The 15,580-nt window shown below is 43.1% G+C and overlaps 1 protein-coding gene across 1 annotated transcript; it reads left to right on the top strand.

Annotated features, from left to right (window-relative positions):
* Positions 1-954: 954 nt before the first annotated feature.
* Positions 955-14,704, top strand: LOC124279636 (the record flags this gene model as incomplete). The annotated part of the gene is made up of 9 exons (XM_046715474.1): positions 955-1,057; positions 2,750-2,807; positions 10,268-10,352; positions 10,642-10,818; positions 11,898-12,036; positions 12,215-12,323; positions 13,295-13,367; positions 14,299-14,445; positions 14,565-14,704. Coding segments are annotated over exons 1-9 (1,031 nt in total), but the record flags the coding sequence as incomplete, so codon positions are not given.
* Positions 14,705-15,580: the final 876 nt, after the last annotated feature.

Genomic DNA, 15,580 nt, shown 5'->3' with positions numbered 1-15,580 from the left:
GTGAACCCACCGCCGATCGAAAGCCCGGGCATACTGATGGGTATCACCGCAGGAAAACCGCGCCAGCATACTGACGTATCACCGAATACCGCCAACACGTGGGGGAACTGCCGGGGCCAGCCGATTAAAGCTGTATGGCCGGGTGGTGAACTACCGTTGATTGTTGGCAAGAAGGAGCCATCACGTGGGGAACTGTCGCCGACAAGCCGCACGATAACGGCGAGGAAAACTGTCAAAATTAAAAGCTGGCATAATGCAGCGACCAGCGAACCAATGATTGCCGCTGACGGGGAACTCCATCAAGTTCGGCATACCGATGCATCATTGAGCGAACCGATCGCTTGTTGTTCTCGCGGGAGAACTGCCGACAAAGTCGCTGATGTACCGACGTCAAAACCTTACCGCCGATTACAGCCGCATACAACATTGCGGCGAACTACCGCCGATTGCCGGATGTACGTGGGGAATACGATGTGCCGGGTGTAAGCCGTAACGACTGTCAGAAACTCACGGCGCCGCGCTACTGATGTCATCAAAGAGGGGAACTCACCGTTGTTGGCATACTGATAACGATTGCGTTGGCAGCTGATGTGGGAACTGGTCAGTTGATACAGCCAGCATGTTTCGAGGAACATGGGGAACTCATCGCCGATTACAGCTGGCATAATGTCAGAAACCTTACCGTTAGCGCCTGATGGTGCCGGGCATCGTGGGGAATCGCCAGCATTTCGATGTACCGTGGGGAACTCACCGTTGATTAAAAGCCGGCGGTTCACGGGGAATTTATCGTTGATTGTTGGTATGGCTCGATGTAATACGTGGGGGAAACGTTGAGGTGCCGGGCACACCGTAGAACCAAAGCCGGACAATAAGCCGGCATACCGTAACACTGGGTAATCTGCCGTTGATTAAAAGTTGGCATACCTCGATGCGTTCGATCTCGTGAGAACTACCATGATTAAAAGCCGCGACAGGAAATTACCGTCGATTGCCGTTGCTGCTCGATGCAACATCTTCGTGGGGAACCCATCAGCCGGTTACCGCCAGCCGGGTATCGGTAGGGGAACTCATCAGTGCCGATTTCCAAGCCATTGATGCATCATCTTCGGGGAACTCAATGTCGATTGCCGGGCATACTTCGATATCAGAATAAACAGCCGGGCATACCGACGTTCACGTTGCATCATCAGCATACTCGATGACTGCAGAACCCACCGTTGATTACAGCCGGGTTATTACTTCGACGAAGTACCGTCAAGTTATTACTTCGATGCAATAATGGGGTCCATCGCCGATTGCCGGGCATGGAGGTGATTGCGTAGAAACTCATCAAGTCGATTTCGGCATACTACCGTAAAGAACCTGCCGTATTAAAGCCGTGGGTATGCTGGTACCGATGGTTCACTGCAAGGGGAAACTACCGTGCCGATTGTTGGCGAGCGATTGCGGGGAACTCCGCCGTTGATTGTTGGCATATTTCGATGCACGACTGTGTAAACATTGCGCCGGGTTATTGTTTCGATAAACATTCTCGGTAGAACCTGCCGTCGATTAAGCTGGCATTACTTCGAGGGAACATTGCGGAGCCGATTAAAGCCGGGCATATCCCATTGCCGATTGCCGGGCATTTATAACGATCTTCAGTTAAATTTACCGTTGATCATTAAAGCCGTTACCGAATTGAAAACTCATCGTTGATCATCGTGATCAATATCGCCGTTGACGGCATCACCGCGAGTGTAGTTCAATGCCGATTGCCGTTCTTCCCGATTTATCACCGCAGGAACCATCGCGATCGCCGCACACTGATGTATTCGTCGAAATAAAGTTCGCGGCAGAGACAGAAATACGCCCCGAGTTCGAGGAGCCATCGCAATCTCATCTCGAGTATATTCACGTCTGATCGAATCGTTACCTTACAGTCAACAAAAGCGAAAGTAAATCAACATCATGTTCTTTATTCATCATCATTACAGTCGTACACGGGCAATACGTATATCGAAAGGCTGCTGTGACATATCGTTCGTCTCGACCGAACAAAGTCTCATCGAAACAAAACGCATCATAGATGACCGCGAACGCATGCCCGATGCGTATAATCCGTTAAAGTGATATGACTTTCGCGACGCTCCTGCGTCCGTGATCGACATGATTAGATACGATGCATGCAACCCGCCATCACGCATCATACGATTGAATATCACGACATGCCTCGCCGAGAACCGAGTGGCGGTTGGTCTCGTCTCGAAGTTGAGTCGCCAGGCGAGGATTTACCATCCGACGTTGAACCGGCAGCTGGCGCCGAGATGAAAACATCGCTAACAGTTTACCAAAGTATCATCGCTGTTCATCAAGCCCAACCCACCGAATCGGTAGCCAGTGGTTATCACTGTCCGGCATCAAACATATCATTACGCTTGCCGTAACCAAAACATAACATTGCACAAATCAATTTTGTAACGCTCTACTGGTCATCTACTGGGGATTAATATCACTGAGAACAATTGCGCCAGCTGAAATTACCGTTACCGTCTATATTTCGGCACCGATAATCAACGAAATATTCACAAACCCTTAATGTTCGACTTCCGCACAAAAGAAGCCGAGAATTCAACATTTATCAGCAAATGACAATACGTCCTTTCTCGTCCATTAATGCTGCGACGCACGTGCCACGATGCTTAGCATACGATCAGTTTCGACATCATTCATTCGCATGATTTCGAAATGAATGATCATTGATTGTCAGCGCGGTGCGATAGAAGACAGAAGTCAGCCATGGTGCCAGCCATCATTGCCAGGTTGAAGTCAGGATTGCCGGCTGAAAACCATGATCTAGAAACCGAAATAATCACCATGCTCAGTAGCACACCCGACTGAATACGCGCGAATCGAAACGGTAATTCACGGAACATGCATCCGCACTGTTTCACGCTGCGCCACGGCACCGAATATCGCGTTAGTGACGATACCGGCATTTCACCTTTTCCACCGCACCCGTCAATCGGTATCCTCAAAGCCCGATCAGTTACTCGAAAGCACCGAAACCCTTCCTTCATAAAGCAGTACGATGCCCATTTCAGCGTTAAATACGTTCCATGCCTGGCTCAGTTGTAGCTCCACAACCATGGAACATTTAACATTTCACCATTGCCGCTATCGTCGACAACCTTCATTGTCATCACGAAAACGAAGTTTCTCGTCGTCATTTCACTGTCTACTTCTCCGCATGATGTCATTGATGCTTCCTCTGGTATCAACGTCCCGTTAATATCAATGTTTCAGTTATACACCAGAAAGCCGCATAATCTGAAAAGGGGCAGCGCATAGCGGGCGACGGGCGTTTTCAGCCAGTCGCCAAAATAATTGCAGTAAGCGGCGAGCGCCGCCAGTTTCGTTTGCCGCCAGTTGGCATGGCGGTGTCTCTACCGAGTTCATCAGTAGTGGCAGAAGACGATCGCCAGCAACGGGAACCGATTATCGTCACCGTCAGCATCGTTTTCCGACCACCGATTCCGTTGGGTTTCAAGATGTTACGGTTACCGAAGACTGGTCAACTCGACCGCCGTTAACGATCTCAGTCGTCTCAGCCGAAATTGCGCTTGAAGTTCTCGAGCAACCAGCCCCGCCATCCAGCCGATCACCAAAACCGACCATGGTTTATATCCACATTTTATCCCAAAGCGCACTCGTCAAACGTAGAATTCCCGGCATCAGTCGCACCGTCACATGATCGCATCGCACGTTGAAGATTCAGCAAAGAGACGAGTTAACGGCGAAAATTCGAGCAAGACGCGAAGGTCAAGACAAAGTAGCGCAAACAAATTATGATAAACGCATCAATGTAATGTATCACAGTCAACGAAAGCACAACGGCGAAAAAGAACACCAGCATCGCGTTGCAATCGGCGACGAGCAGAATCAGGCCGCTGGTAAGCCCCGCCCTCAATCGTTAATCGATCCGCGACTGGTCAATACGCGTCCGGCATCATTACGCATTCATTTCGCTTCATGTTGCCGTTAACGCCTGGTGTCACCGTTTTGGCACCATTTGAAGCTCCTGCGCTTAACCACTTTGAATGACCACATTAAAACATGTGCACCGAATGACCTCGCCGAACATTCATCAAAACAATGATAAAGCCACGCACCGACACCAGAAAACCCCATTCGCAAAGAAACCACGTCATTAAACACAATGTTATATTGCCGCCATCGCGCCTGCTTAAATATATCAAGAAATTCGTTGCCCGACAAGCGTGCGCCATGCCGTTATTGGCGATACGTTTATCACACCTTCGTGCAAGTCGCGCTTATCTCCGCTCGCGGGTCTTCAATAACGGCTAATTGCAACGAATACTAAACAGAAGCCGACGATATGATGCAGAGCAAAACAAAACAGAAATAAAGACATGCGCGAAGCAACCGAACACAGCAGCAATGTAATGCACAGCAAGGAAGAAACCAAGAGTGAAGAGCTACGATAAATACGGAACAGCTGGTTGATGAAATAACGCAACCTTACTACGATGATGTTCAGTTCTTCAACTACAACAGTCGATCTCCGTTCAAAGCATGTCGAACCACACCGCAGATTGCGCACCATGACGATACACGACGTCAATCTTCGATACCAGTATATCACCTACCGTCAACCGTAAAGAAGAAAACGAAACAAATGAACATGGAATACCGATAACCGTAGTATCAGGTTAGAATAGGTAACGTCACCGCCCGCAGTTATGGAACAACACGATAGTTGCTCGCGCCCGTTGGCACGGTTCGAAATCACGCCACTTCATCGTTCAATATTTTGACGACAAAGTCCATATTTCGCCCAGCGGCAACATCAATAATCGTAGAGGCAATCGTAAATAGAGCAATACTCAACAATATGAAATTTCATTTTATCTCAATAAGTTCATTTAATACCAGTTCTCCATCGACAGCCATTACGATTAAAGCGTATCGAAGCGACTCTTTCAGAAAGCCACCCCATCAGCGTCGTTAAAATTAGTACCGTTACCAATAGGTTACGGAAGTCATGCATCAAATGACAAACCGACTGTTAATTCAGCAGTGCGCAAACAGTAAACGAGCAGAAAATCACCCTAATAGTCTGTTGGGATACGCGTCGCCCGAATTTCGTAAACACCGATATAAGGATTCATTGATGCATCAGAAAACTGTAAAATCTTAGTTTAATAGATGAAATAACCGAGTATATTGAGATGTTTCAACATTACGAACCTCGGCACTTCGCACTTCATTGTCATACGACGATCAATATTTTAAGCTTATTATTGCGTTAACCAATGAAAACGACAAATACCACCGAGTTTGAGGGTGCTAATTTATTTGTTTATCGCGCGGTAAACAGATACTAACCGAGATAAATACCAGGTTGGAATCGAGCACCAATGACCAAAACGCAACATGTAAGGACCGTCAATTCTCGGTATGATTCCGTCACCCGATTGTTTTATCAAAGATGTTAATATCAACAGCATGTTACCAGAAAGACCGTAAAGATACGACATAAAGATTGTTCCTCATCTTCTCATTCGGCGGTCACGTCAGAAGCATCTTCACGAGTAATTTGCCAGTGAACGAAAACAGTACCAAATCGAAGCAGCTGCATTTCGGTTCGCCAGGTCGATTTGGTAATTGAAGATGGCGACTTCCGCTCGTAGGCAACACCGAAACCATTCGAGAAGTTAAAAGTCGTCCAAACTTCGAAAAGGGTCAGAAACAGAGCTCGATAACGAATTCAACTCATCACCATTCGTGCCGATGACGAAGAAGACATTGCAATCAATTTTGATATCTGCGTCAGCATTCTTTCCAGCGGTAGAGATTGAATCATCGATCGTGAAAACATACTCTCCATTACAGCCGGTCACCACAATGATCGAACAGCATCATGCTGACGCAAAACACCAGTCATGCTTCAGTAACTGCTAAATGCTTATTATTGTGTGAATAATGTTTATAAAAGTTACTTGTAAAAACATACCATCGCGGGCACGGACCCCGATGGGTATTCGTTTCAGCGAAAACCGCAATCATTCCTGACTATATATGACGGAGGTTTCGTCCAACAAAAATGGTTGCACGCTTATCTTCATTGACTCGAGTCGCGAACGTAATAATCAAAGACGGCATCTTCGTTCAGGTCATCTTTCATCAATAGTGGGCGAGAAAGCAGACGAAAATACATCCGCGACCTCGAAATAACATATATATATGACAGATTAATTGAAACCGCACATACTTTCGTATACGAAGTTTGCTATGGCGGCCAAGATACTGCGCAGTTCCGATGTATCAGTTAAGACAGTGATTTGAAAACACAAAAATAAAATGATCGATCATAGCGTTTCATCTTCTTTGCACACACAACTTCATGCTCCAACGATATACGCCGGATGATGAACGTTGGCGCAACATTAGAGCGCATAATTTGACAGAGCGTTAAGCATTAATTCGAAGTTCAATAGAGATCGCGGTTCATTGGGTAAGACTGCGTGAAGCGTCATTTCAAAGTCATACGCAAACAAGGTCCTCTGTCCAGAAGTTCAATATGCGGTTCTTTGATACCAGCGTAGCACGGTTTCAGATCACTGGCGATGTACACTCGGCCCGGACTCAAACTAGGTTCTCAGCCAGTGCCTGGGACCACTTCTGACGATCGCGCTAACAGATTCACCAGTTATCATTGTCAATGGTTAGCAAAATTCATTCTCATTAATACGCGCCATTGTCTAAAAGGTGCTTGCGTCCATTGCGACGGTTCTCAGCAACGTCAGCATCATCGACGATGGTTAATGATAACAGTTAATAACGAATGAGATGTCGAATGCCGTCTGGCGAAACGTTTCGAAATTTAGGCGGTGCGCAAAGTTTCGGTAAAATGAATGTCGTACGATTACGCCGGCGTAAAGCAGCTGATCGTAGCGTTTTTCAGAAGATAAATGGAGAAGCGTTGATGGCAACGTTGCGTTTTAGTTGAGGGAGGAGTCCCGACGAAATGCGCACGTGAAGTCGAGTTATTGTCATGTTGAATGACCATTGCCGACGTTGATGAAGTGAACGACGCGACGTTGTTATAAGCGAACCCCAGCTCGTCGTCTCCGTCAGCGCAATAAAGAAGGTTCGCTACATCACCAAATTCCGCTATCGGCGGTGTTCAGCCAGTGACGTTCGAACTGAAATCATTCCGGAGGTGTTCGGCAATACTCGCAGTCATATTGATGAACTGGTCTTCGGGAAATATTTACAGTAGTCGGTGAATTGTTGAAGAAATCTGAGAAAGTCGGTGAACGATACCGGATGTATCCTGGCGGTACCTGGGTCCACTTCAGAAACAGTGGTCCATAAGTTTAGATATGACGCTGCGATGATATGTCGATGGCGCCGTCTGTTCCAGGTTATAATGTATTGGAGTACCGTTGATTTCGATGAAAGCTTCCGAATAGATAAGCCATTGGCCTTCATGATACGTTCGATTGCGATTCGTCATAACGTATGTTTTTACTAATGTGTTTAACGTTTTGTTCTTGTCAATATTCATGGATTGTTTGTGTCAAGTATTCTTAAATTACCAGCTCTGAAATAAATTTTGAAGAGTTATTGAACCAACAGTTTATCGTTTGAAATATGGGGAAATAATCAGAACAATATTCATATTGTTTAACTGCTAAACTATTGGTTCAAATATACCAAAAAAAGAAATTTGACATAGGAACAATTTGAATTTTAGGAAAATACTTGACACAAACCAATCCATGCTGAATCCCACCATGTGGAGGAATGGTTACACAAGACAAAACGTTAAAAAGAAACACATTGAACAAAACGTAACGTTACACTCACGTTTGTAGTGAATCGCTAAAACGCAATCAAATGAACGTGCATCATGAAATTGTGTACCACCCCGAGCTGAAGCCTATCTATTCAGGCTTTAAAAAGTCAAATCAACGGTACTCCACATGCATTGCTTTAAGCCACTATAGACGACCAAAAAAAGCCAAGACGGACAGAAGCTCAACGACACAATGCCATCGGCCGCTAACAAGGAGGGGCATCGCAGCATGAGGTCGCAAGGCACTTCGGCGTGTCCAGACAGACTATCCTAAACTTATGGACCTGATACAACAACTCTGGGAGTGTTAATGACGGACCCAGGTCAGGTCGACCAAGAGTTACCACTGCCGCCCAGGATGGCTACATCCGGTTGACACATCTTCGTTCACGCACCACGACCGCAGGATCCACAACAACCCAAATCCCTCGACTGCGCCGAGTCAGTGACCAGAATGTGCGCATCGGCTACGAGAAGCCAGACTTTTTCCCAGAAGACCAGTTCCTCGTAACACCTTGACTCCGGGTTGAGTGTGTACAATGGTGCAGACAGCGACTGAGATGGCCGCGGGCAAGATGGAGGACAGTTTCCTTCTCAGATGAGTTTGATGGACGTTCACGTGTATACAGACGTCGCAACGAACTTTACGCCGATAGCTGTGTACAGCAGGTTGATAGATTTGGTGGTGGAAGTGTCATTGTGTGAGCAGGTATCCATCGTTATGGCCGGACAACTCTTGTGCACATGGCAGGTGCATTGAATGGGGTTCGCTATAGAGACGAGTTTTTACAACGTCACGTCGTTCCCTTCATCAACGTCAACCGTGGATCATTCCAGCATGACAATGCTCGACCTCACGTTGCACGTGTTTGTCAGGACTTCCTCCTCCAGCAAAACAACGTCTCAGGTGTTACCATACGGCCTTCTCGATCACCCGATTTGTCCCCATTGAACATCTATGGAAAAACCTTGATCAACGCTTACGCCAGCGTAATCGGCAACCTAGGACACTACAAGAACTGCACGCAGCACTTCAGCAAGAATTTCAAAACATTCCCAAGACAGCATTCGGCATCTCTATTTCGTTCCCATTGGCTGCCGCTGCCTAGCTGTTATCGATGCTCATGATGGTCACAGCATCAGATACTGACATTTTACTCTGACCAAGTGGCTTTTAATAGCCATATCTGTGGTTTTACCAAACACCTTTTTAGATAATCATGTTTTGAATATGTGTAAAGTGAAGATTTTACTGTAATTGAGCAATGATGTCTTGTTTGAATCTGTTATATGATCTCAGTAAATGAAGTCCAAAAACAGCATGTCAGGCTTCTTTTTGAAGAGTATAGTTTAGGTCGGAATCTTTATTGGGAGTATACATGTAGTGGGTACTGCTAAGAGCCATTGTTGCTATTTGCTTAGGTAAGATCCAGAACCACGCATGTGGGTACTTCCTGACAAGGACCTTGTTGTTTACTTGCCAGGTACATGCAGTATGACGTAACGTGGTACAGTGACCTTCACACTGGAGTTAAGTCTCGTGGTCGTCCTCCACCTGACGTTTTCCCTCTTAATGGACCCTCACAGTGAGGTTTCTTCCTTTTATTGAACTGAATTAATACTTTAACACTCTATCAAATTGTCACTCTAATGTTATATAGTGACGTTCCTTCATCAACAATATATGTTGACATAGCAAGAGTTATTATTGTGCAAGATAAGTATATGTCCGATCAGGTACGATTTTTGTATTTTCAAATCTACTGTCTGCTCATTTGATACATCAATGATTAACACCCATCATTTTGCACCCCTAATTATCTTGGCCACCATATATATGTATCATACCTAATGTTTTATTTACCTTTTAAACCCAAGCTTCATGTATCTAGAAAATATGTACAGCTTCATTAATCGGTATCTGTATCATATATATGTATTATTTCGAGTCTGGTGGATGAAACTAACTGGACATGATTTCGTCCTGCTTTACTTCAACCTGTGATGAAGGTGGCTCTATAACAAGACAGAGATACCCGTCTTTGGCTACAACCCGTTCTGGTAAGTCAGGTCAATGAAGAGTCAGCTTTTATAGACATGCAATATTTTTATTTAAGGACTGTAAACCTCCAGTCATATATGAATCAAGAATGATTATAAATACTTGTTGAACAAAACCGAAAAGCAACAAAGACCCAGCCCGGATTAAAACAGTCACATCAGGATTATAAGAAACGATGCCCTTGATGGGTATTTAAGATATGGAATGTTTTTACTTAGCAAGTAGCTTTTGCAAACATTATTCTTTAATGTAAACATTTATAGTTACTGAAACATGTTCCAGTTAGTTTTGCTACGTCAATATGGTCTGTTTCTAATTGTGTTTTGAATCATTGTGGTTAGGGCCAGCAACACAACCTACGCAAAGGCTAATGGAGGAGAGTATGACTTCCTGATCGATGGTCCAATGTCTCTACCACTGGAAGAGGTACTGACGCTACTGGATATGGCATGTAAATTGGTACAATGAAATACTTTTTCTTCTTCAATCATCATCTGAGATGGGAATTTGATGGGTTGTTCCAAATTCCATTTATGAACTGACGAACCTGTGTTTCTGATTACTTTTTCAGAGATTTTGGACTGACTTTGCTCGCAGGTGGAAGGACATGGGGATTGATTGCCTACGAACAGGTAACACCCATCTCTAATTACCAAATGTGATAACTATATCAGACCAGAGTACATGCTTGTTTAATTTTGTTTCGTTTCTGTAGGATTACCTCGATGTAGAATTTGAAGGAATCCAAAAGCTCCTGACTGACATTGACCTTGGCCGCCAATGGCTGACTCAGATGGGGAATGGGGCTGCCAAGAACGGGTTGACCATCCAGTACTGCATGTCTTACCCACGTCATATGCTACAGTCTCTGGAAATACCTGTCGTCACACAGGTGAGAGGGAATAGGGTTTGTACGCTGATATTAGCTATGTTTGATCAAGAGTAAATCGGGTGTGAGTGAGCGAAAGACGGACAGGTTCAGATATACCGAGTGAGCGAGAGTGCTACATGACGTTTTGGGTCATTGAGTTATGTTCCAGCCTGTGTTTATCTCAGTTGAGTATCCTAATTTTCCTTTGAGTAACCAAATAAATTGTACCCACCCCACTCAAACTCAATTGGGTATTTTGTCATTTTCCATTAGTTGTACAAATATAATAAAGCTTAAATGTTATTTATATTGGATCGGTAATATGAGAAACAATAAGAAAGATTGCAAGTTGCCAGGTTCATGTGTTGAAATAGAACCTCTCAATATACCTCAGTTATTTCATCTATATTACCGGTACGGAAGCTAAGATTTGAAGTTTTGTGTGTACGCATGTAAGATCAAATATATCGAGTATTTACAAAAATTCAAGCGTACTTGTACTCAATAGACCTAATAAGAATTGAGTTTTCACATACATATTTGCGTAATTTACGCAGATATGCAGCTTATCTATACCTTTCTGGATTTTGCTAATTTACACCTGCACGGGACATGCTGAAGGAGGATAAATTAGCAATTGAATCGGACATCATTTGTCACATGACTTCCATGAAGCCTGTGTGAATTTAACCGAGGCCCTTGAATTTTGTAACCTTGATGGAACAACTTCGAGAAAGAGTCCTTCGATGCACTTTGAAATCGTAGTAAACAGAGTATGTTCAGTTCTATCTCAAATGTTGTAAAATTTAAACAACAAATGGTAGAACTGTGGGAATAAAATGAAATTTCACCATTGAAAAGTTCACTGTCCCTCTTATCATGCAGTTTTGAGGAGAGCTTCGATTTATTTTGAAAACAGGTGAGACAGCCTGAATGGTCTGCTCTATTTCTATTTTATCGGCCTCTTTTTTCTACATCTGGAATGTACTCTAACTACATTTGCCTCTCTACAATGTTTGGTCGTGATGACGCCACAGAAACAGACCAAAATATGGACTTTGTCATCCAAAATATTGAAACAAATGAAATGTATGTTTCAGGCTCGTGCAAGCCATGACAACGTACCAGGCACCGACAACTGGAAGATCGGTGTGACATCACTATTTGCATGGGCAATTGGCATTGCACCCTTCAAGGATATTTTCTGGACGACCAGCGTTCAGCCTGGAAATACTTACAGTATGGTGAAAACTAGTTCCGAATCCGCATCAATAGTTCATCTTCATTTGTTTCGTTTTTTTCTTCTTCCCAGAATGCCTTGTACAGTTGAAAATGTGTAACAGGTATTATACAAAATTATGTTGTAGAAGACTTGGTGAAGACACATCGTATATCGTCACTGATTATTGTGTTGCAGAATCCTCGGATCCATACACGGCCCTTAATGCTGTGGTTGCAACCTTAAGCACAGGACCAGTTGGAATCGGTGACATGGTTGGGGGCACAAACAAGACACTCATCATGAAGTAGGTTGCACGTTCTTTATTTCATCCAACCATCTTCTTAGCCTGTATGTTTCCATATTTATCCATATGTGTTCCTGTAATCATAGTTTGTACTTCTTTATTTATTATTATTACTTCTGTGTTCAGTTTTGCTTCGCACATGTGTATCTTTATTTCCTATTTTGATTTTTTTGTTACTCCTGCATATGTTATCGATCGCTTCTGTTTTAAGTATTCATTTTTAATTATATATACGTGTAGAGAGATTATTACACAAGCAAGTGTGTCATATGACTTACACGAAAAGAGTGTGAAATTGTGTATGCTCATAATACTAACATATCACACACTTGCTCGAGTGTAATAATTTCTTATTATCCATTTCATTCATGTATATTTGTAAAACACGGTAAGCAAGTTTGACGGCCCTCTTTATTGACGTCACGCTCAATTGTTTAATGACGTGGTTTTTGTATTTCTTTACACGAATCGGAGTTTTCTACTGAGGATAGTCAGTACGTAGCTATGCATTGTCCTTTTATTAGATAATTCAACTGGGTCGATGCTCAGTTGCATATTTTAGTATGCTGAGTCAGCTACAAAATAGATAGTTAAATACCGACTCCAAATGTGTTGTAAAACAAATTTATTTTCCAAACGTTTTTCTTTAACATATAAGCAATAAAAGATACATGTAATTGCAGACACATGTTGTGAATGCCAGATGTTAACGGTGAGGCAGGGCTTGCCAACCTAATTCTCTTTTTCTCGGCTGTCATCACTGATTTTAACACCTATGACTGGATATTCTTTTACACCGACGTTTTATATTTACTCCTGTTCATGCTTTCATTGTCTAATTCACGCTCTCTTTGTATTTGTATTAATTACGTTTACTCATATAATTTGTTTACATATGTTTTTCCTTGTTATCTAATCTATCTTGGTACTCACGTCTATAGATTTTCACCGTTGCTTCATCTCTTGCATAGATCTGTAAATACTGACGGTCTGATCCTGAAACCATCTCGACCGGCGACTTCAATTGACAACAGAATACGGAGGGTACCTGTGCACAACCTTTCTGACAAATTACACTAACACAGTCCCATCGTTTGGAGTGAACCTCATGCATATATAGTCAGTTTTGTTGATCAGAAGTAACAGTTGAGTACTTAGCAGGGGAGCTAGTTACTCGAAAGGGCTTAAACAGTTCCAACAAGACTGACTGAAGTCGTGCAATATATACCCGTGAGGGTCCAGGTTAGAATATTGATCTTCAGTAACCCATGCTTGTCGTAAGAGGCGACTAACGGAATCGGGTGGTCAGGCTGTCTGACTTGGTTGACATATGTCATCGGTTCCCAGTTGCGCAGATCGATGCTCATTCTGTTGATTACTGGACTCTCTGGTCAAGACTCGATTATTTAGAGACCGCCGCCATATAGCTGTAATATTGTTGAGTGTGGCGTAAAACTAACAGCACTCACTCACTTACTCACTCCTGCAAATTATTTTAGCAACCTAACAAAGCACCCATCTGCCCACTATGCGCTACCCCTTTGAATACCCTTCAAGTTATACGGCTTTCACAGATTACACTATATAGCTCACCAATATGAATTTAAACATTGATGATAACAGGACATTATTAAACTGCTGCTGTTGTGATTAGAAGAGGGCTTATCCAATGGTAAATAACATAAAACTACGAATGCAATGATAGACACGAATGAAATGACTTGATACAACTGAAAACTTCATATTTTGCATGTTTTCATGAAATGACATAAAATACCTTTTTACAATGAAAGGTTTATCATTGTGCAACAATGGGCATCATACTACAGCTTGAAATGTTAAATGTTATGGTAACAAGGTATGACCGAAGGTTAATGCCTACTTAAATGACATAGAACGGCATATTTAACACCCTGAAATGACATCAAATACCTTTATAGAAAGGAAGGTTTTTATTGTCATGAATACTTTCAAGATGGCTTGGTCAGACTTTGAGGGTCCTGATGGGGAGGTGTGGTCCACGTATTCAGATTTTGGTGGAAAGAACAAGTACGGTATCATCCTCGCTGCAGATCTTCAGGGAAACTACACCATGACACCTTGCATGGCTGGATATCAAGGGGTAGGACATTACGTTTCTTCTTCCCTTATTTCTACTGTCACATGATTCCCGTAGATTACCGTTTCGGTTCACCTGTAATTAGTCAGGTGTACTACTGACATGAAAGTGAATATTTCCAGTTTCCTACGTCCATGGTTTTCCCAGCCAGCAATCCCAACAAGATCCAACCATTGACAGACCCCCAACCTTTGACAATGAGTGGCTGTACCATGGCTGACTTCTGTCTCTTCTATGTATCACCTGTACTGAGCATCAATGAGTAGGTGTATTCCTTCATTTCAAATCATGCAGATATGAATAAATATCAAAACTGATCCAATATACTAAGCACATCAATATTAACTGTGCGATATAAATAGTCTAACATTATGGACAGAAAGGACATGTGTCATTTGATAAATGCTTGAACGTGATGCACAGAATTCTGAGAAGCTTCTTTTGTGCACTTTCATAGAGGTCCAGACATTAAAAGGGTTTATCTTAATGAAGCAGTGAATATTTGTTGAAGTTATCAGGGAAGGTACCGAAATATCGATGAGTAGACATGATAATTTCTCAAACTGTAAGCACAGATGACCTCAAGTGATATTAATCCCAAATAGGATACATTGTAAACAAACGTTACAAATTTGGTTGTACAATGTATATTTTTAGTTGCAACTTAAAGAAACAAAAGCGTGTCAACAGTAGATTCCCCACGAGTGATACATCAAGTATACCCAGCTTTAATCAACAGTAGGTTCCTCCACGAGTGATACATCAAGTATACCCAGCTTTAATCAACAGTAGGTTCCCCACGAGTGATACATCAAGTATACCCAGCTGTAATCAACAGTAGGTTCCCCCCACGAGTGATACATCAAGTATACCCAGCTTTAATCAACAGTAGGTTCCCCACGAGTGATACATCAAGTATACCCAGCTTTAATCAACAGTAGGTCTCCCCAACGAGTGATACATCAAGTATACCCAGCTTTAATCAACAGTAGGTTCCCCCCACGAGTGATACATCAAGTATACCCAGCTTTAATCAACAGTAGTTCCTCCCACGAGTGATACATCAAGTATACCCAGCTTTAATCAACAGTAGGTTCCCCCCACGAGTGATACATCAAGTATACCCAGCTTTAATCAA

Source organism: Haliotis rubra, unplaced genomic scaffold, assembly GCF_003918875.1.
Source record: "Haliotis rubra isolate DU_JTF1 unplaced genomic scaffold, ASM391887v1 Scf2536, whole genome shotgun sequence".
Lineage (NCBI taxonomy): Eukaryota > Metazoa > Mollusca > Gastropoda > Lepetellida > Haliotidae > Haliotis > Haliotis rubra.
Note: the sequence above shows the minus strand (reverse complement) of the source record. Positions and strands in the feature narration are given on the sequence as shown.